Here is a 23,597-nt window from a genome sequence, read left to right as displayed (position 1 = left end):
TGCTGTGAAATAACTGCAACTAATCAGACTTATAGAAAATTAAATCAAAGCTCATTCAGTGCGTAAGGTATGTGTGTGTATCAGCCTTTGTTTCACATTATGTCTACATTATAACACATCAACAAAAAATGCTCTCTAGAAGTTAAATCTTATGCGCAGTTGATGTTGCACATTCATTTTAAAAAGATGTGCTGTATTTTAAGTTAAGGCCATGTGTTTTTTTAATTGTTACCATTTGATTAATGCAGTATTAAAGAAACATAGACTATAGATTATTACATTAGGGCAATCCATGTTAGTGAAGCATATGAATGGAAAGGTAGTGGTGTTTACTTAACTGTCTCTGTCTATCACAGGTAATGATCATCTTGCACCCATGCATGCTTGTGCATTTGTTTAACTGCTATACTTAAAGAGGAGCAATTTTGCACAGGTTTTGGACAAATTAAAATTTTTACCAGATGAGAAAATTCATCCTCAGGGGCCCATGAATATTTGTACCAAATTGTATGACAATACAATCAGTAGTTGTTAAAACATTTCACACCCAAAATGTCAACCTGGTGGCGCTAGAGGAAGCATGAGAGGGGCAATCGTGGTGGTAGAAGTTGAGATATTTAAGTCTGGACCAAAGTGGTGGACCGACCCGCACACATTGCCATCCTTGGAGCCCCTAGTGTGGCTGGAAACTTCCACTTATGAGGCATTTAATCTGAGATTTACTCAGCACAGTCATGTTCCATTTTGGACACTCACCTTCCCTGCAGCTCCTCTCTCAGACCAAGCTGTGTGCATTATTTGATATCTAGTGGAGACTTATAGTAGATATTCTGATTCTACTGATTGTAGCAACCCGTTTACCTTTTTTTTTCCTGCCACCCTCCGGCTCAAACTTCCCCTCATACAGATCTGAAAAGTGAAATGAGGACAAGCGTGACATTTTATTAACATTTTTATGTTCCCCAAAGGACTTGTTTCCCAATTAGCCATTACACAGGTTTTAGTGCCATGCTTAGGCCTCTTATGTAACTACAGGCAAGATCATACCTATTGATTTTGGTGTTCTTGTGGCCTTTAACACAGATATTGCATATTATAACAGCTTTATAGCCATGACATTTGTTGAGCATATTATTGCTCCCTGCAGGAAATAATGTGACTTGCTCAGTGTAATTTTTATACAAGTGAGTCTTTATATTTAAGTCTCCAAAATTATTGGACATGTGCAGCCTTCAACACTACATTACCTCTTCATCTAGAGTCATCCTATCAGCTCACTGACAAACAGTTCTCAGATGTTCTAAATGTACTTTCTTAAATTATGAATATACAATACTAAACTATTATATATTAACAGGAAGTCACTTAATATTTTCAACTAAACTCAATGTATAAGATTTTTTCAGATCATATTTTACAAGGCTCATCTACAATTTCAACATTTTCTACAGCAGCATTTAATAAGATATTTGTTTTGATGTTTAATTTCTGCACTAATGGAGGACCGAAGGCGTCCAAAACCTTAAAGGTGAACTACATGTTGCTGCCTTCACACTGCACTGCAAATGGCAGAGCACTTATGTTATCTCACTTCATAGTTTAGTTTAGTTTGTTATCCAGCAATCAGAAAATGTTGTCAAACCAACCAGCTAATTTCAATTTTAATTAAATATATTATTTATTGGCATTTCAACCTGGAAATATGCAACCCAACTACCCGATCAAGTTTCTTCTCCCTGCATATCACATCATTACATCTTTCATACAATACATACAATTAGAGCAGTGTATTTGATTTCATCTGACATCTAAGATTGAGTCCTTTTGATTAGTTATGATAGAATTTTCCAAATATGGACAGATGTCCTAAATGTAATGAAGTTAAAGGGATGAAAAAGGTAACATCTGAACTCTATCTGCTTGAATGACATCTAGGTGAAAATCTTATTAATATTTACAATTCCACATCCACTTTGCTTTTCAGGATTTAATCTTGAAACAATTTCTGTGTGTTTTATGGGTTAGTGCATCAGCTATGTGTCAATACTACAAACAGTGCCTCTCTTTAGTAAATGGTCATCCTCTCAAAATAAGTTCTACAGAGGACAGCAATCTAAGAGTGTGGCCAATACAAAAAAAATGTTTTTATCATTTTTAGACCTCATATAGTAGAATGTCCAAAGACTTTCGAGACACCACAGGAAATAATAATTCAGCTTACAGCTTGCTGGCACCCAAATTTCATCCTCCTTTTAAATCCAAATGTTGGCTTCATCACCAACATCCAATATAACCCTTTGTGGTAGCTCATAGCGTAATGTTTATGTGAGAGTATCCCAAGATAATTTCCCTAAAACTAAGAGTCCGGCCCAAGAAATTCCATGAATACTAATGCTCTGGTCTCTCGCTTCGTAAGCCCCCCACTAATGCCTTTTCTGGAATATTCCTTGCCTTTGATAGGATTAGAGTTGTGTGTTTAGCGGGATAAAACGAATGAAGCACATAAAGTGCAAAGGCTGCATTTCTGGGCCAACCCTCACCAGAATTTAAAAGGCGGAAATATCAATTGAGGCCAGAGGAGTGGCTAAAGATCGATTTTAGCACTTCCCCTGATAATGTAAATGACAGTGAGGGAAATTACATAAATCAGTCATGGAGAATGGCTTTGTTATGGTAGCAATATTAATCATTTTTAGTGCTTTTAACACATATTTGGCGTTGAAAGTCTGGATTTTTTGCTGCTTCCTTATGTAATGTAAGAGATAAAAGGCTGTTTCATCAAGATATGATGAAATATATTCATTTATATGTTCTAAAATTAAGGCTCTTTAACAGGAAGATATATATAGATACTTAATGATGCTGTGCTATGCAGTTTCTTATTCCAGCTTCCATTAGACTCCATTTTTTTTTAAATATATCACTTCATAATTTCTATGTATTTTACCATCAAAGCGCTTTCGAAGTGGTTATTTCAGTCAGCTATCTGCAAGAAAACAAGACAAAAGAGAATCTCCATTTTCCCACTGAATGGTTGAACATATCTAAGCTGCTCCTCTTGTTCCCCAAGAGCTTAATAAACTTAAGAGCAATAAACTCATCCACATCTCATTATCACTTTTGCTTTGTAAATACTATTGTGTTAGTCCCACTTACTTACTTTGGGCATCAGTAGTGCCTCTCCTCTGGAGCACTTTGCACTAATGAAAAGATGTCATGTTAGCTCAGACCATGATGGATTGAAAGAACACAACCTCTTGAGAGATCTCTGGCACAGCTCTGCATTGGGGGGGAGATTGCCACTGCCAGTCCGAGGAGAGGAGGAGGCAGCGTCTCTGCCAGAAAAAGGCCCAGAGATGTGATTGATGCCGCTGAACCACATCCTCCAGGCAAAGCTCAATCTGGATAAGCCTCTCGTTGTCCTGCTGGAAGCTCCAATATCAACAATTTGCTGATGGAATCTGGACGGGTGAACGTGATAATATCTCAGTATCATTTAGGCTACATAGTGTTTTTTGTTTTTTTTTCCAAGGTGCATGACTGCGTTGAAAATTACATTTTTGGTTAGAACAGAGCTGTACAGAGTTGGAACAATAATGGTATAAAATGCAACAATCATACTACCTTGCGGTTAAGAAATTGATATCAAAACCAGCGATCCTTTTTGATTGAGGTAACTTTTCTCCTTTCCAAGCCTAAAGCATCCTAATTAGTTTTCCAGTGCTGTAACTCACTGGCTCTCTCACTGAAGTCCCAGTGAAAGTTTGGATTTGGCTGCTTTGCTGCCGCACATTGGCTCATTCATTCCTCCTTCTGACAGAATCTGCCAGAGAAAGGGTTCTTTTCCCTCCGCAAAACTTTGCAAATCAATGGAGAGTGCATATTATCCGCTATCAACCTTGACCAGCTGTTAAAAATGAAGCAGTGAGGGGCTGAATGCTGTGGCCAACTGGAAAACATAGTTGGTTTAACACACACACACACACACACACACACACACACACACACACACACACAGTACATAAATACATGTTTCTTGTTATAAGCATGAATGAACAAGTTTCTGTTTAGGAAATAGGAAGGTCAAATCTCTAATACTGAATTGCTCTACACAGTGAAAGAGACAAACTGGGGACAGAATGACCTCAAAAGTTATCACTGGAGTCTACAAGTGTCAGCTGTAGACTGGAGACATGGACTTATGTAAGTTTGATTTACATGTAAGTCACAAAAATGAGGACTTTGATACAAATGTCTGCTGTGAGGTTTGACCTGATAAAATAAAAAAAATCCTGAACTATGAAAAAAGTGTGGCCTCCAGTTTTGAACTTAATTTAATTATATTAATATATGACATATATTTATTTATGAGGACTTGCTCTCAACTTATTGACATAGTTTTGAAAGTAAAAGCTTCTGATTCTTAATGGGCCGCAGACACATGAAAGGAATGTAGACTTGTAATTTGCTCCCTCAGACTTAAAGGAATAGTTTGACATTTTGGGAAAATACGCTTATTTGTTTTCTTGCTGAGAGTTAGCAGTTTCTTGTCATCACCATGAAGTTGCTAGGTAACCAGTTGAGATCCAGCCAAGAACTAGTCGGGCATAATAAAAAAAAACCATGAAACTCCAAATCATCATTTCTACACTTTGGTTTTTGTATAAATTAAGCAAACAAGAAATAATGTGTTCATTTGTGAGTTTAGAAGTGCTGGTAGGTTGTTGGATAGCTGTTTCATACTTCATGGGCTGTTAGGAGAGTGGTATCAATTTCTTATTTAACAGAGAAAGCAAATTTGTGGTTTTCCCAAAAAGTTGAACAATTCCCTAAATTATTAGGCCTCTATTGTATGTAAAACACCTTTAACAGCTTTGAAAGTAAAAAGTTCAAATGCTCATTTAATGCCTTCATTAGAGACATTATAAAACTTGCATCTTGACTTGAACTTGCACCAACAGACTTAAAATCAGCTCCTAAGTCTATCAAAGACTTCCTCACACTGAAAAGAAGGTTGTTATAAAGCAAATGTTCAATATAATTCGGTGGCATGCATCCTTGTTTGGAGCATAGAGCTCACCCATGATTCACTGCAGTGTAGCGTTTGGCAGTGTGCCACATTAATCGCCAGGGTAATGGGAAGACAGGCCTATTGACCAGTAGTCCAATAGGACAGAGGGGCAGGACATACAAATCAAAGCTGTCCAGCCTCATATTGACCAGACTGTCCACAGGAAGCGAGATTCATTTGCCAGGGTGACGGGGAAAGGAGATGGGAGGCTGAGCGCAGGAAGTCGCAGGGATTTTATTCAGCTCAGACGCACGAAATTATGGCTGAGTATGTATTTAAAAGGGCAAGACTCCAATTAGAAGATAGTCCTTTTTTTGATAATCCCCACAGTGAACCACAATTCAGAACCTGTTTCTACTTTTTCAACCCAGTGCTGTTCAGCTTATGTATTTATAGGGGGAAGGTTTGGTGCATTATAAGTGATGAAGGTGTCTGGAGTGTTGATCTGTTGATGGTTTTCGAGAATTAGCGCGCTCCTCTGTCTTTCTTGTCAGTCTCCATTACGAACTGTCCAGTCGTGAAGACAAATGTAATATAGAGGGCAGAGTTTACACACTGAACATGCTCAAACCATCAGGGGACTTTACAAAGAGCTGAACATTGGTAAATTAGATTTTTGCACCTGTGGTATGCTGATACTCTCATAGGAAGTGCCCATCACTAATTGACCTGGGGATATTCTGTATACTGTTGCCCATTAAGTCTTTCTCTCAGACTGCTGTGTGACAGGAACAAGTGGCGAGCTTCCCCATTAGTGAATTGATCTTACAGTTGAAGCTCCATTCTTCTTCTGTTTTTCTGTAATGTGCTTTATCGGCACATAAATCACAAGTAAATGACCTTCATTCAAACAAGCAGACCCCTCCTCCATAGCGGCTGTATTTGTTTTCACATGATTTCACTGTTTATTCTTCCTACGCTTCGTGGTGGAAACCAAGAATCCAAAGCAGAGATCGGTGATGAATGTGCACTTTACTGCCCAGTGAGACGTTTCACAAGCAATCAGTGAAATGCAGTTTTAGGAAAGAATCATCAACCTTGTAGTGAAGTGAATATTACCACAGGATGTCAGCACTTAGTATTTTCAACTGTTAATAGGTCTTTTTCATGGAAAACACTCTGGCATGTCACAGTATAAAGGCTGAATTCCATTTAGGAGTCCTGAGTCATCATTCATTTGTTATTAACATCTGCGCTTTCTCTACTATAACAGGTCAAAATGTCTGCTGTGATTAAGGACTATTTGTTGGTGACTTGTCTTGTTTTGCTGTTTAGATGAATTATTCAAAGCAAATAGTGATTAAAAAACAAAAATATTAGATATTTAAGGTCTGTTTTATACATTTGAAAAGGTTTATCTTCTGTAGTGCGTAACAGTGAAACGCAGTACATTGTCTTAAACACAAATTTGATTATTTTACATGTCATTGTGCATGTGGAAATCAGAAATTCATCCTTAATGACTATAACAATATTAAACAGTCCTAAGACTTAAAGGTCCAGCGTGTAACATTTAGGAGGGTCTGTTGGCAGAAATGGAATATAATAATAATTAATAAATAATCTCCTGAAAAGAAGAATTCTTGTGTTTTTGTTACCTTAGAATGAGACATTTTTATCTACAGAGGGAGAGGGGCCTCTTCTATGTCGTCTGCCATGTTGAGCTGTCATTGTGGAATCTACAGAAGCCCAGAACGGACAAGCCAAACACTGGCTCGACATACAGCCTTGCGAGTTTAACAGCCAACGTAGTTTCTCCGAATCACTTGGAAGGCTGAGCTGTATTCAGCTGGTTGCAATCTGCAACTCTAAACACTCTTTTAATAGTAGAGATCTCTGCTTCTGTGTGTTTTTCAGTTGTAAGAAAAATACATGCACATCATTTATTATATATGGGACCATGATCCTCTGTGCTTCACCCTTTGCACGTGTAATAAATGGATTGTTTTTGTAAGTGTGCAGGCACCTGTGGCTGTCTATCTTGGCTACACATGCATGAACCTATACTTTTGCTTCCTGACTGGCGACAGTATGTTTTTTTTTATCTTTTGCTGAAATGCATAGATATACTAAACAAACCACCATTTATATAAATATTTACAACACTAACCCTACATTAACATGAACTATTCTGTTATTTACCAGCCCAGGTCTTGAAGCACAGGAGTGGGCTGTGACTGTCCCCTTGTGGGCAGAGTAGTGAACATCTGATTGGTGTTTTAGGGCCATGTAATCAGAGGGTCACAGGTTCCCAATGCTGTGCCAGAGTGCTACTGAGCAATTAAGCCAGTAAACACTTACATGTCTCTCTGGTAGTCAGAGGACAGGAGATCAACAATAAGCCTAAAAACATATGTGAGGCTAATATTATTTATGGGTAAAAAACCATCACTACTTAAAGCTTTAGTATTTATAAAAAGGCTATTAGTGCTTTAATAAACATTATTTTGCTGTTTATAGACGCTAATGGTCTAAAATGCCTGTTAGATTAATGGTTTGTCAGTGACAGAGCACCACAGAGGATAATTATATTATATTAAAGTTTACCTGGCAACAGCTGAGGTATAGCCCCCCATACACAGACCCCTCGTTATCTCCCCGACAAGAGGCTGAATGATTAAACATTTACTGTCTCTCCATAAATCCACCTTCGCTCGGGTGAAGAGGATGGAGCGGTTGTTGCGCACAGACGCGCAGCAGCCTGTTACCTTCGGAAGGGAGATTCATTATTGACAGCATGTTAGAGATCTGCGTGGCAGACGACACGAAAGAGCGGCGGGGCGAGACAAAAACAGGGAGTTTCCATCGGCAGTAAGCATTTCTCTTCTGTTACTGATTTCTCCGCATTAGCCGCAGCGCACGGCCGTCGTGCGCGTTTCTGCCAACAGCGTTTTTATTTGGATTTATTTCAATATTTCCATTTGCTTTATTGGCCCTATAGCGATTGCAGCTGGGTGTTGACTGCGCCTTTACCACCGCTGTCACCTCACAGGCTGCACAATAACTGGATTCCCTTATTTTATACGACTATTACATAACAAACATAAGTAAAAACCAGGCGACGTAGTGATCTATAAGAGGCCTGATTGTGAACAGCTTATTCAGTGTCAGTGCATCAATAAAATAACTTCATTAGAGTCTGATTTAAAGGAAACCCGGTTCAACCAGGTTCAATAACACATAGTGGTTAAAACCGTGGTGAGGCTATAGATCTGTTTGTTCTGTAATTGTTTAACAAGATGTATTGATTTGCACAGTGCTATCCAGATATAATATATCTCTAGATAGATAGATAGATAGATAGATAGATAGATAGAGCCAGGACAGATCTGGTTAATCACTACCTTATATGTATCAGACAGAACAAAGCTTTATCAGGCCAGAGCCAATAGATTAGAGAGTCAATAAATGGATTAAAAAAAGACACAAGATGATGCATTCTCATGACTTCTATAGTTCCCCCTCTTTCTCCTCTCTCATAGGTGACTGGCTGGTTTGGATGATCGACCTGCTTCTCTGTAAGAGGGTCTGCTTGAGTGATTGACAGATCAGAGGATGCTGCCTTCAGATGCTCATGGAGAAATTTAAAGGAGACTGAGTTAACACAAAGGGGAACCACTCAACCTACTCTCTGAAGGATAGAAGCAATTGGATCCTGATCTTATGTGGACACTGGGTTACTCCCACAGCTGTGTGCTGTACTGTAAGTAATTGTGTGTTGGTGTCATAGGAGGAATCGCCTGCTCGAATGTAGGGAATTGAACAGTGTTTATTTTTGGGCCTGCAACCAAAGATTATCTTCATCATCGATTTCGAATCAGACAATTATTTTCTTAATTAATTGTCACATAAGGCCAAGGAAAGCGGCACACAACTAGGAAACATTTGGCCATTTTTGCTTGAAAAATGACTCAACCTGAGCGTTATGGTCCGTCTTTTACAGCTCTAAAAACATATATTTAACATTGTTTTGTCAGCTTGATACTTCATGGCTTTGTCTTATTTTAATGAGAATTGCCAGTATACAAGATTTCCTTTTCAGATGCATTACTTCTGTTTGTGCGCTCAGAGATCACAGCTGTAAGGATTTTCCTTATGTTCCGATTGGTGTGGATGGTACTTTTTACACAGTGCTACACCTTTGTTCTTAAGATGTCTAACTGGGGTCCAGTTGATTTATTTCTATCATTTAGCGGTTGATGTTACGCAAAGATGAATATAAATAAGGAAGAAAAGAACGGGGTCTTTTACAACTTCAGTTCCCTCAGTCAATCTCACAGCTTCCTACGATTAAATTGAAATCCAGCGTAAATCTGTCTCTGGTTTTCTTTTCCCTTTCTGAAGAAAGCGTACGCTGGGAAGTGAAGGCGCCCTGAGGCAGAGCTATGGGCTGTGGGGGGAGCAGGACTGATGCTCTGGAGCCTCGATACTTGGAGAGCTGGACCAAGGAGACGGAATCGACGTGGCTGACCAGCACAGACACCGATATCCCCCTGTCGTCCATCCAGAGCATCCCCTCGGAGAACTCTGAGGCCGGCTTCACCTCTGAGAAAACAATCAGCCCTGGTAAGAAGAATGAGTCACTGTTGAGTGTATGGATGAATGAATTCTTAATTGATCTACTAACAGGAACAGTCAGTAATTTAACTGATGAACAAATGAATAATACATTTATGTTTGTATAAATTAGTGCTTAATAAGAATACAATATATTTGCGATTCCAATCTTGTGTATTTCTATTTATAGGTTTTGCACTAAATGTACATTAATCATTTTAATCATTAATAATTGCTACATTATGAGTATAATATTACTTCAAAATGATTTTTTTTTGTTCAGTGGGACTGTTGTTTTAAACCACTCTATTGCTTTACACCAGGGTAAGAGAGTTCAAGCTTTGAGTCTCATGCTTCAAGTAATTTGACTGCATTCGCAACGAGTGGCCTTTCTTTACACTCCTAACATCAAAGTGAAGTGTGACACCTATACAGTGTGTGTTGGTCTATCTGCTTTTTGCTGTAGGAAAAAAAAATCCTATAAGTGTAAAGCAGTTTGGAGGTTTTGCATGTCTGGTTCAAAGAAGAATCCATTATGCACAAGGAAAATTGAAATGAAGATGAAAAACAGAGTGGGTGCCCTCTATGCTGTAGCTGCAGGATTATATAGGACATAAGGATGCTTTAGAAGCCTTTGTTCTTCTAGTGTGCCATTAGTCACTTCATACAGCTCCGAAAACAGATGGCTCTGACTATAAATTGTGTTGTTCTTTGTCAATTTGTCTTTTGCACCGAATTGTGGTGTGTGTTTTCTTTGAAGCCAGCAGGAGATGAATCAGTAAATGGGCATAATAGGCTGCATCAAAAGCCACTGTGCTCGAACAGGACTTGGGTCTCATGGCAACCGATACAGCTGTTGGCAAATTCAGGCTGAGGAGCCTTGATGTAATTGTGAAGACAAATTCACTGTCGTTCACTCTGTACAGATAAAACAGATCCAGAATTGGCCAAATCAATCAGCAGCTGGCAACCTCAAAGATCTCATCAAATATTCCACAATAATGCACCTCTGTAGGATATGGTATTTTTATTCTAACATTAATATGCAGAATTTGGTTCTCTGCAGATAACCACACGTTACCCTAAATATTTAAGTTCACACATCATCAGTGCACTTAACCCACATTTGACGTGCACACCACTTCAGAGTGATTTCCATTATTCATCACACTTCACCGCTCCACACTGCAGTCACATTAGTTCAGTGGTGGCAGCAAGGTACCTGCACCGGTAGCTCTGACCTGTGAGTAATGCTGTTGGATTTACAAATTACCCCCTTCCACACTACACACGTCATAAACAGTGAGATAATAGTGATACTGGCAGGGCTGGAATTCATTCATTTCTTTTGTTTTTGTGATTATTTTGAAGAAAAAACTCGCTCAGTGCACATATAAACAGGTCACTGTTTCCCAAAGCTGAAAGAGTGTGTTACAAATGTATAATTAACAATTATCTTGTCCCAGAAAGCCTTTATATTTTCAGGGCAGCCCCTGATTTAAGACTAATTCCGTTTTTAAATTATATGGATAATCTGTGAAATTGTTCATCTAATGTTCATATTCACACACTACAGCAGCTCCAGATACAACACAAAAGATAAGAAAATACACAGTCAATTAAAAAATTAAATAAAATAAAATCGATAAATACAAGATATAATGAAAATAAAAAAATAGGAGTTATATGTACACTGTGTACAGCTTTTTTTTTATATATATAATGTGATTTTATATACAGATATGATTGATATAGAACATTGCACATAGATTTTGTGTGTGTATATATATATATATTGGTATTAAATTGTGCAAAAAGTGACTGTGAGTGTTGAATGTTGTGGGTAAATATCACAAGCATTCATGTCTCTTCATCCTCACAACACAGCACAGGTAATACTACCTAACTGGTAGTACATGTTGAGGATTCAGTGCTTCAGCTGCTCCATGTGACAAAGCTGAGGTTTTTGTTTGATTTCAGTTCCAGATTTCTTCGAGGATGGTCTCCCTCTTCCTGCTCAGGCGTACCTGAAAGTCTGTTCAGCTGTGTCTGAAGCCAGTCTGAACAACGTGAAGCCCAGCAGCCCTCCAGCCATACTGGGCTCTCCCCCCAAGGAGGCGGTGTTACCATCATCTGGCACCACAGTGCAGCGCAGAAGTGTTCTACACACCGAAGAGATTGTAAGACTCTTTTTTTGAATGCTTCAAGCCAATTAAGAATATCAAAGCACCTTTCATTTTATTCTATATTCATTTATTGAGAGAAAAAAAAAAAGTTGTGGGAGACTTACTTGGAGAATCCATTGTTTTCATTTTATCTCTTGCTCATATGTTACACTTTAAAGCAAAAATGCCAAACATTTGCTGGCTCTAGCTCGTCGATGCTTTTCCTTTTTGTCATCCAAAATAGCAAACTAAATATATATTTTGGTTTTGGACTGGTGGTCGAAGAAAATTATATTTAAAAACATAACCATGTCTGTATTTGACATTTTAAAGACAAAACCAATTATTGCGAATATAATCGGCAGATTAATCAATCACGAAATAATCGTTGTCTGGCAACATTCTCATAATTTCTGATTCGATTTTAAAGTGCCATTATGTGACTCCAATTCCCCCCTTTAATGCAATCTAACCACATTTCAGAACAAGGTTACTATTGTTATTTATGTTATTCCCCGTCTTTCATTCTTCATCATTATCAGACAAAATGGCAAGACAATCGGATGTCGACCAAGCAGGTGACCATCACAGTGACACAGAGCATCCATCAGGTGGATAAGAATGGGAAGGTGAAGAAGTCCCTCACCACCTATGAGGTTATGAAACCAGTGGAAAGCCTAAAACAGGTGGCCACCCAAAACACCTGACTGCAGGGAGACTGGAAGGAGCCAAAGAAAAATAAAAAGATAACTGTTCAATCAGTGAACTCATTGTTTCTGTTGGAAAGAATCTTTCAGCTCTGATGGCTGATGAAGGCCCAAGAAAGATGTGTGCCCTTGCTCTGAGACTTTGAACTGTACCATTTAGTCATATTGAAAACATGGCTTATTTTCTTTTAAAAAAAATACTCTGGCTTTGTTGTATTTAATATTGTAAGATGTATTTCTATGGTGCCTGTTACAATATTTTACTGTACTTAGACACATCAAAGACACTGACATGTAAAACCCGTCTGTTGGTCAAAGAAAATACGAGATATGACATTAAACAGTGCATAGAAAAAAATCATAGTATACAGCAGACAGCCTGTTTCAACATCATTGGCACATTTCAAATTCCTCAAGTGAACGAGAACCTAAAAAGCATATTAACACAATTTTAAGATGCTTTTGAGGATACATACATGTGTGCAGCTAATACAGTATTATTTTACATACGAATATTAACAAATAGGAATATTCACAAATTATAAATATATAGTTTTGTTATTCGACATTGATACAGAACATGTGGTTGCTGCTGTGTTAAAAATCTGTATGGCTCAGGAAAGTGAAAGTGATTGTGATGACTGCACTATTGCTAGTGAAGGCAGGAGTTTGTGATGACAATGTAGACAACTGTCTAACTACATCGTGTTGTTTTGTACAATACAGTGTTACATTTTCTTATCTAGTCGATTGTGTTTTCTAATTACAATAAATAAAAAAATATTTATGGTCCTTGTTTGAAATTACTACATAAAAAGCTGTATATCTTAGTTTTAATGACAAAAACACGGGATAAACATGTTGACGAACTGTGGTGACAAAAATAAACATGCACTTCTCTGGGATCCTCACACATTAGACATCATATATAGCTTGTAGCATCTTCCCTGGCAGCATTCATTTTGGAACAATTGATGACTAATTGCAGAGTTTCTAAGTGGTGCTTGGGGGACTGTAACAGCAGTTCTGGGGTCAGCTTTGCATTGAAAGTGTGTGGATCTGCTTCTGATGGTCGTAATTTATGTCTCCTGATCTGAACGATGGCTCTTCCTTCTCCATCCACTCCTCCGCACAGAAGTCTGGGAAGAAGAAATGGATTTCTCTTTGTGCCGACTCAACCGAATCTGGAGAGAATGAAAATGATGACAGTTTCACTCGGCATAAATCTTATAGCTTGGCAGTGGAAGTACAAGGTTTCTAAATGTGTGGCTGTGTCCAGAGTCACTCCCTCGTTCAAACCTTTACTAAACTATAGTCAGTAGTAAATGTATTTAATTACATTTATTACATTTTATTTAATTTTTTCATTTACAGGTAGTCATATAATGGCAATTTTTCAGTTGCAGAAAGCAGTGAACATGTCATGTACAGTGCATTTTCATTAATAAATAAATACATACATTTCACACTTAAAACAAATAAAATGGCAGTGCATTAATATAGTAGCGTATTATACAGTTAACAGGGAATGGTTTGGACACAGTCGGAATGATCTGTCAATGCCATCCTAATATAAATCCTCAAATATCTAGATTTGTCATGATACTTCTAAGATATGTCACAATGGATGTACTGTTTAAAAAATAGGACTTTGCTGTAATTTAAATCCATCGGGCTTTAAAACTGCTACAGTTTCTTACTGAATAAAATATTAGAAAGAATGATTGTGTGGATATTTTGTAACTTAATGCAAAAATTAAGCATTTTACGATGCAATATGGTAGAAAAAAATCTAATATATTTATATATTAAAACATTTTGCACTACAACTTTCCTGAAGAATAAAGTCTAAATGTAGCTATTTGTTCCCTTTGATCACACTCTTACAGTAATTATATGCTAAAGCTAAACCTGCAGTATGTGATTTGACAGTTCATGTGAGAATGCACGGGTGCATAGGACATGATGTATATCTGCTCCTTCCTACCTGAGCCATGAGTTGTGTTTCGTGTGTCTGTGAGTCCAAACTGGGCTCTGATGGAAGCAGGCGAGGTGTATCTGGCTCTGAACACTTTGGTCGGTCCCATCAGTTCCCTCCAGTGGTGTATGGCGTCCTCTCTGGCCAAAATGTACGCTCGCATCGGACCACTGGGGGAAGGAAATCAACAATATGACCATTCAACCATATTCTGCTCTGTGTGGCTGCTACAGACATTTCCTTTTAAACACTGGGTGATTTTCTGTCACTGACAGCATTCAGAGAACGGTTGCTGTAGCAACTGCAGATTGACTGCTGTGAGGAGACAAAAATGACAACGTGATTACAAACACCTTTTGCAATCCAGTGGTGACATATGGAGCTATTGTGAACAGGCTGGATGTTGATTCTCAGACAATTGCTTCAGGGGAGCTTAACATGGCGGTCCGCTGATAATTGAAACTCTTGTTGTGACATTTCAGAAAATGATTTATTGGGGGGCACTTTGTCACCAAATTGTGATTTTCCCCTTGAGGCAAATTTATGATTTGTAATTCTGGGCTGTATAAAATGGACTTGACTTGGGGTATGTGGTATGAAAATGTCTCTGTTATTCCATTTTAAATGCGTCAGACAGAAAACAACATGTACCCAAATGCATAAAAGCCTCAATCACTCGTTCAATGCCATGTGATTTCAGCTTACCTTGACATGAATTCAACAAGTCTTTGGTAAAAGAATCGCCCTAAGAAGCAAAACAAAAGCAAGTTAAACAGAGCTTTAGGATATCAGTGCAAGTCTTAAATATTTTAAATACTATTCTTCAAAGTCTCATTCATCATTTCATTCATCATTGTTATGAGAAATCATATTTAATTATCCAACTAACCATAAGAGGCTGTTTCTCTCTCCCTCCCAAAGTGTTGTAGCTCTAGTAATACAGTGAGGAATGAATCACTTGTCTTAACCTACACACATCTGCTAAAAATAGAAAAATAGGCTGCTGACTCAGTTGTGTGGTCAGATAGAGTCACTACAGCAAAACTTGGTTCGTTAAAATAAACACATATGAGTTGTGTCCACACCTGAATGTTCAGCGTAAAACCTCTCCGAGTCCTGCCTCCTCCACACGAGATCTTTGCATCTAACGATCACAAAGTTGTTGTCCAGGATTTTCTGGTGAAGAGCCTTAAAGTAAAATAATATTTTTACATATGTATAGCTGATGATAATCAATGATCTACAAATGGGTAACAATTTAAAGAAAAAAGCAACACAAACCTCCTGGTCTCTGGAACCCTCCCCATTCCCCCACAGGTGTTCATTTTAATCAATGCATGAAAGAATCTGCATTTGTTGTGTGTGTGTGTGTGTGTGTGTGTGTGTGTGTGTGTGTATATATATATATATATATATATATATATATATAGGGAAAAGGGCAAGCATTTCAGTGTTATTGTATCATCTACCGGAATAAGACCTGCCAGAGGGATGATACTTTAAGCCAATATTCTGATACAAAAGGTCATTCTTCTGCTCTTTATTAAGATGACAACAGACGTAAACCGGTCCAATTTATTTGGCTGTGAAATGGGACCTTTCACTAATGGAATATTTCACGATTGACACAGCTTTCAGGACTTTGAGGCTTCAGGGCTTGTAAATCTATCAAGACAGCAAATGGAGTTTCTTCTTTACTGTTTTGAATTAAAGTGAGAGTGTAGCAGGCTTAGGCCATGTCAGTGAACAGGCAACTTAAGATATGGGTAAATTATTATCCTTAACCTTGTTTATATTTTGGATATCTATATATATCTTTCCTACTTTAAACTGCAACTGCTGCACAACAGTTTCCCTCAGGATGAATGAAGTTCAATAAGGCACAAAGCACCTCAACTTATTATTATTATTATTATTCACACTGTATTTCAGTAACTAAAGTCAAATAGTGAAAATCTCTGGGAAATAACTTTTTAAACATTTTAAATTCAGTCAAAAAGATTGTTTATTGATCAAAATAACTGCACAATTTAGGTAACATGTATGTTTAGTGGATTGTTGGTGGTCGTGAATGTGTACATTTTGCTCTTTTGCTTGTGTTGTGTCCATACAAAGAAAGGCTGGCAGATCACCTATGTATCTTCTAACTACTTATTTTGAGAAGGGAGAAACCAAGATAAGATTTTATTTTCTTCTCCCTGCAATAATAAGTTAAATCCAAAATCCGAAAACTGAACTGCTTCAGTAAAGTAAATGTCTTTATTTGGCATCACTGCTCACGACAGCAACAGTAGGGGAAATCTGGCACAGCAGGAATAATATAATAAAGAGCAAAGAAAGAACAAAATAAATATAATAAAAATATAAAATATAAACACTATATACAGTGAAGTGGAATATGATGGGCAGTGAGCAACATACAGAAGAAACAGCTACAGTAGAGTACCTTAATAAGTTGGGTTACAGTCTCATGAATGTCATTAAACATTATATAAGTTAGATTTCTGTATAACAATAACAGACAGTAACAGTGAGAGCTCACCTCTAACATGACAGGATGAGCTACAGCATCTGGTTTGATGACCGCCAGGGTGAGCTGCAGCACTTTGGACAGGCGACGAGCTGTTAGTCTCATTATCTGATATAAAATAAAGACAGTAATATAAAATAAAGACAGTAATATAAAATAAAGACAGTATTGTAAAATAAAGACAGTATTATAAAATAAAGACAGTATTGTAAAATAAAGACAGTATTATCAAATAAAGACAGTAATATAAAATAAAGACAGTAATCAAACACTCATCATGTGCAGCGTGTCCACAGTTAGCTACAGAGATGTAACGTTAAGCTGTTTGTTGGTACACAGCTTTAAGTTAACTAATTGTTTTCTCATCAAACCTAAACATAATGAATTCAGTGTGAACAACAAGAGCGGAAAAGATGCGACCTTCGCTGCTGAAGCAATAGTTTAGACTCATGAATATTTCCAGTGTTGGTTACAGATACAAACCTCTGGAGATAAATTACAGGTCAGTTTAAAGAAGACAGCTCACACCGAGCACCGCCGCCATGTTGTCGCAAACATAAACTCCTTGCTTTAATATTAAGTCTCCACTCCGTTTCTACAAGTACGTGTCATTTTAATTTGGTTTATTTAATTACAAACTGTTTTATTAACTGGCTTTTATATGTTAAATTGTCGAATGATTCCTCGCACCGGTCAGTCCGCTAGTAAATAGTGTCCCCAGAAACGGAACCAGCACATTGTGTTCCTACAGCGACTCCAAAGTAAAAATTAAAACAGAACATTAGTTCTTTTACTCAGCTCAGTTAATATTTACAAAGATTAAAACATAGTTCTTAACACACACACAGAGCAAGAAGACACAAAGTTCCGTGTAGGGGCTTTATGTAAAAGTAATACTACAAGTAGTAGTAGTATCAATTAGTTAAATTTACTTAAAATATTAAAAGTAAAAGTACTTGTTTTGTAGAAAATAGACCTTTGTGACTTACATTTAAAAATAGATTAGACATGAATGTATAAAAAGCATTTTACTGTAGTAGTTGGTTTATAGTTTAGTGTAGCGGTATCCAACCGAGGGGGTCAAGCCCCTCCAAAGGGTCAAAAGATAAATCTGGGTCTGAGATGATTAAGAAGACTTGAACATGTGACAACCAGGAGTGATCTTAACTTGAGTGCAGCTCTTGAGCTTCTGTGATTGGAAGAACCCGTTTATGTTGAGCTTATAAGTCAATCTTTATCATGATTCAGTCAGATATTCTGATGGCTCCCAAGGTTGACACACATAGTTTATAAATGTAATCATTTAATGTAATTGATTACATAGTTATTTTATAAACTATATTTATAAGCTCATATTCTTTAGGACAACTCACTCTTTACATTGGAAATAAAAAGATGAGTAAATTCAGTTTCAGGTTTCCTTGTTCCACAGGGAACGGGTCACTACAAAGCAGCACCACTGAAGCCAAATGGGATTCAGTGCCTTGCACAATGACACTAGTGAGACTAGTGCTGCCCACCGTTGCCATGTCACAGTTCACATAAGAAAAACTAACACGAGAAAAAGCAGGAAAATGGCTTTATTATCTCTAAAAGACTGCTGATGATAGTTTTTATTATCACTGTCAAATAAACCAAAAAATTAATACATTAGTATGCATTGTTTCATGACCATGCTTTCATCATAAATGATGGAGGATGCTCTGTTTGTTCCACAACTCCCTAATACCTCATCTTAAACAGTGTAAACACAGCGGTCATGTAACTATGTATCAGTAGGATGAAGAATAAAGGTTTTAGCCAATAAAACTCTCGTAAATGTAAATGAATAATCCTGCCCCTCTCATCAAATAAAACTTTTATTTTCTTGCTTGGTTCAAAAATGTGTCTCAGTTCGTGGACTATTAAACTTGAATAAAAGTGAATTTAATTCCTCTTTAAATATCAAATACATTAAAATTAAACAATCACAATCTCCGTAACTTATCTCACTGAGAAAGGTGAGATTACCCAGAGCCTCAGAGCTGTACCCTTATGAAGCAAAACATCTTTAAAAACATAGGACTGTGAGGTTTCGATTATGGGTGGATTAATAATGCATAGATGCTCTGTAGTAGCTGGCATGAAGCAGGGACTGGAGTGCAGGAGATTTTTGTCCGTGGAATTTCATCAATGTGGGAGATCAGACATCCAGTATGAGTTACAAACACGGAGCACATTCCAGCAATGCAAAATGGCCACACCCTTGCAAAGAGGAGGTTGTGTGTGTGTGTGTGTGTGTGTGTGTGTATGTGTGTGTGTGTGTGTGTGTGTAGGGGTTGACATTCAGAGAGAGAGAGAGAGAGAGAGAGAGAATAGGAGGGAAGAAAGGGGGGATGGATGTCCCACATAGGTTTCTCCCACCTGCCCATGTCATGTGACTTGGGGTGACACCACAGCTGTTACCACCCATGAGGGGGATGGAGAGGACGAGAGGAGGTGTTGGGTGGGTGAGGGGTTGGATGGAGCAAATCTTTGAGGATATAACATACAACCCTATACGTACTTATTGTATATATAAACCTAGTACTAAGTCCCCTCAGATTTACTTAAACATACTACAAGGAGTTTTTAACTGGTTGTGAGTTTAATACTGATGCTTCTATATGACCTATACACAAACCTATAGACAGACCTATAAAGTGAGAAGACTGGCTATTTCTGTTAGTGGTCTAACAATATGGGTTTTTTTCAACGTCTGATCCTAATATTTAGAGAGCAGGGCTGCCAATGGCCGATATCAAAACAAAGAAAAGTCATGTATAATTCTGTTCTGTTCTACAGGAAATTCAGGCATATGTGAACAGCGGCATGAATGTGTGAGCGTTTTCACCACCTTCCCAAAATTCACAATGGGAACCTCTGCAATGGTTCCACAGCAGCATCTCTGTTAAGGCTACCTGCTGATGTATCTGAAGAATTTTTTTCTGCATCTGCCTCATGAGCACAGACATCGGCTGATGCCAATGATCTCAAAGTGTTAGATAATCGGCCGAGTGATTAATCTGTCATTCATTTCTGTGTAGTTATTCTTAATGCCTACCACCGGGTCGGATTCCCCTGAAACGAGGTGATGGAAACACTACCGCTTATATGAAAGTTCCTTGTAGGGGCTCTAAGTAAAAGTAATACCACAATGTAAAAATACTCAATTACAAGAAAGAAAAAAAAATTCCTGCCACACAAATCTGTTTAAGCTTACAGCTTTTGTGAAATACTGGATCATTTGAACTGTTATTTAAAAGGAAACGTGAGAAGTTTAGAGGGTAAATGTCTCTTTCGTGGAACTGATGAACTCAGTCACCCAGTCATGAGTGCAAAATGATCTCTACCTCATTCATCACACAGCTGAAGGAGGTTTCTGTGTTCAGAAACACATTTAGGAACTCACAATGAATGATCTTTGATGCTTTCTTTCTCTTTTGATGATGTAAGTAGCTTATTTGGGAGATCATAAAGACTTAAAGTAGATGAGTTATTGTTTTAACATCATGATCAGGGTTAAGGATGGATGGAAGACAGAGTTGGACAGAACAGAGACCACCGTCGATCACTGCTGACTCTTTCTTTAAACATCCTCAGCTGGGCGGCTGATTCAGCGGATCCCCCCACTCTCTGTCCGCCATAAACCCCATCTCTGTTTCATCTCGGTGTCCCTGCTGCTGCTGCTGTTGCTGCTGCTGCTGCTGCCTCTCCTGCAGTTGTCGTTTCCTTTTGGTGGACAGCTGACTGACGACCCCCTGTCAGCCCACTTGGGTGTCCATAGGCTTCTCCATACATTTATTCATCCACCAGGAACCACAGTAAAAGAGAAACGTTGGAGCTATATGATATAAAACAGAAAGTTGATACTGTATAAGAGGAGGTCTGGGAGTAAGAGAAGATAGTGATGTTAGAAAGTGACTAATATAGCCTGCTGTGTCTGTTGGTTTACTACATTATGTATGGCATTTTTATACTTACAGTGCGTGTGCCTGTGTACAAATCTACTGTGTATTTGGTAACACTTTATTTTACTGCTCCCATAGTTTCCTAAATTCCTTAAAATGATGACATGCAACTGCAGATTCATAGGGAGGTTAGTGGAACGACTGTGTTAATTCCAATGAACTGCATTAACTGCAACGCAAATGACACCTAGAGGAACATGAGCCTACAGTTTAGTCTAATATTGATTCCTCTGGAAATTAAAAACTTTTTTTTCACCACTATTACTATTAATCTACTGCATCACATCCTTGAAAATGATTTTTACTGCAGAATTATATTGAAGTGTCCAAATTATGCATTACTATTAATATTCAGGTAAAATGATACACATATGGCAAAAATTACGTTGTGTTCTTTCTGTCTTTGTTTGCGCTAAAACTAGTCAATTATTATGTCTTAATGTTTATACTGTAGTGATAAACTTATTTGTGCATAGAGTTCAGTTTCCACTATGATGTAAGGGATTTATGAACAAACCACCAGTGTTTTAAATGAAATGCTGAATTCCAATACATTAAAACAATGCTACAAGTGTTGTCCTTGTTTGTGTGCTTGTGAAGTACTTTGAGAATGTTGTTGCAATCTGGGGCTTAAACTGGACTTATAACAGGCCTTCAACAACAACCACATTTACATACATTTTAAACCCATTTTAACTAATTTGTAATGTTAAAGTTTGTCCGTTAAGCGGTCTCCTGTGTTTACACTAATTAAAACCTTACACCCCTTCATCCTTATTGCAATATATCAATGTCAATGGTTCATTCATTCATTTGCTCATTGCTGTATTCCCTGCATGTATCCACATGTATTCTTTACTATTCACCATCACATTTAGTTGTTAGTTGGGTATGTTGAGTCAATGTTTATTGTTGTGTCTTTGTTGTGTCCTCGTATCAGAAATACATTTCCTAAAATATAAAGTCATTGCTTTGTTTTCCGGAGCTTGTATTCAGTCCCTTTACGTATGCATTTAGCCTGCTCATGATTACCAAGAGAAACGGTTCATTAGTTTATTTACTGACCCTGAAATTGTGTCGCTGGACGGATAAGTTGATGTGGTTCTGCTTAATAATAACAAGATGAACATTAGCCTTCACCCAAACCGAGCTAATGTTCCCTACATTAATGGTGGAGAATGAAAAAAAAACAGACTGGGCCAGTAAACGGAAATGCAGCTTTACAAGAGTAAGTCTGCTTACCCAGGTTTACCCTACACTGGTGTACACTGATCTCCCACTTTGTAGCTCACCTGTCACCAGGTCACACAGAGGCCACCTGACCATTACAACAGGGCCATTTAATGGGGGACAACACCCAGAACCCTTTTATGTCCTAATTCTTTGGTTGGTGAGAAAAGTCAGGCATGTGTTTCCTGCCATAACACCTTTTGGGGCTTTAGTAACAGATCCAAGCCTCTTAATTAGGGTGCCATATTTCTAGAAATCTAGAAATGAATGAAACTTTAAAATCAAGGGTGACCACCTTTTGTTTAATGACTTCCACCAGTTATTATTACCCTGATGTAACCAATGTGGTCAAAAAAACAATTTAATTAACTATATCTTAAGAGTGCTTTGGTTTGGGATATTTTTTTACATTGTTTTGGTTGAAAAGAAACAAATTGTGTATTAGATTGTAACCAAACCACTAAATAGAGCCTCGCAGTCATAAGGCATGCCCTGTATCATTATATTAAGTCATGTTTGCAATCCTTCATTCTCAGATCTAATGACCTCAAAGCATCCGACTAAATCCATCTGTCCCCTCGGTGAATCACGGGAGTGAGTTGCCTTCACCTCTCCATCACCTGTTCTTTCTTTTAGCCTAAATGCTGGTGACCTTTGACCTTTCTGCTCCATTGCTCCACCACACGGGACCAGGCTCCCTGCAACAGCTGTGTCAACCTCAGCCCTGGCAACTGGTGTGCCCAGGGAAGGACAGAGAGTGGCAGCATTAATGTCAGACCACGTAATGAGTCAGCAACATGGCAGTGTCTTATCTTTGTCAGGATCAAACAGTTGACTTTTACATGCTGGTTTATCATTGGAGCATCGTCATCCCCCACCACCTAATCTGACTAGGGTGCAAATTAACTACGCACATTTATTCAAGTACTGTACTTAAGTATTTTATTATTAAGTAATTTTGAGGTACTTGAGTATTGCCATTTTATGCTACTTTATACTTCTACTCCACTACATTTCACTTGTACTTTTTACTTTATTTGACAGCTGTAGTTATTTTGCAGATTTAGATTATTATTTTAAAATATAAATGAAAAAATGTATTATTATATATTATTATGGATTAAGTTACCTAACAGTATATAAAGTATTCAAATTAGCCCCATCTTTACCAGCTTCAACACTGAGAGTGATAACTGAGTGTACTATAATAAACATTACTATGAGATGCGCCATTCTGCATGATGAGTACTTATACTTTTGGTACTTTAAGTATATTTTGATGCTAACACTGTTGAGCTTTTACTTCAGTAAAATGTTTGAATGACTTTTACTTGTAACATAGTATATTAAAACATGATTTTCAGTCATAC

At 37.8% G+C, this 23,597-nt stretch overlaps 2 protein-coding genes across 4 annotated transcripts; one reads left to right on the top strand and one right to left on the bottom strand.

Moving 5' to 3' along the window:
* The first annotated feature begins 7,633 nt into the window (after window positions 1–7,633).
* Window positions 7,634–12,500, top strand: baalcb (BAALC binder of MAP3K1 and KLF4 b). 2 transcript variants are annotated; one of them, XM_051409540.1, is made up of 5 exons: window positions 7,634–7,882; window positions 8,554–8,774; window positions 9,416–9,637; window positions 11,609–11,808; window positions 12,336–12,500. In XM_051409540.1, exons 3-5 carry the CDS (start codon window positions 9,457–9,459, stop codon window positions 12,498–12,500), a joined length of 546 nt encoding a protein of 181 aa, XP_051265500.1. In that variant the 5' UTR covers window positions 7,634–7,882; window positions 8,554–8,774; window positions 9,416–9,456. The 2 variants fall into 2 exon arrangements, with proteins under 2 accessions (XP_051265500.1, XP_051265501.1); XM_051409541.1 differs by having other exon boundaries at window positions 8,528–8,774.
* Window positions 12,501–12,678: 178 nt separating this feature from the next.
* On the bottom strand, window positions 12,679–17,728 carry nme6 (NME/NM23 nucleoside diphosphate kinase 6). Of its 2 annotated transcripts, XM_051409538.1 has the most exons (7): window positions 17,492–17,728; window positions 17,021–17,116; window positions 15,564–15,666; window positions 15,368–15,409; window positions 15,184–15,223; window positions 14,488–14,648; window positions 12,679–13,684 (listed from the first exon to the last, which is right to left on the bottom strand). In XM_051409538.1, the coding sequence occupies exons 2-7, from the start codon at window positions 17,111–17,113 to the stop codon at window positions 13,533–13,535; spliced, it is 591 nt and encodes a 196-aa protein (XP_051265498.1). In that variant the 5' UTR covers window positions 17,114–17,116; window positions 17,492–17,728; the 3' UTR covers window positions 12,679–13,532. The 2 variants fall into 2 exon arrangements, with proteins under 2 accessions (XP_051265498.1, XP_051265499.1); XM_051409539.1 differs by lacking the exon at window positions 15,368–15,409 and having other exon boundaries at window positions 17,492–17,727.
* Between the last annotated feature and the right edge of the window lie 5,869 nt (window positions 17,729–23,597).

Source organism: Dicentrarchus labrax, unplaced genomic scaffold (assembly GCF_905237075.1).
Source record: "Dicentrarchus labrax unplaced genomic scaffold, dlabrax2021, whole genome shotgun sequence".
Lineage (NCBI taxonomy): Eukaryota > Metazoa > Chordata > Actinopteri > Moronidae > Dicentrarchus > Dicentrarchus labrax.
Note: the sequence above shows the minus strand (reverse complement) of the source record. Positions and strands in the feature narration are given on the sequence as shown.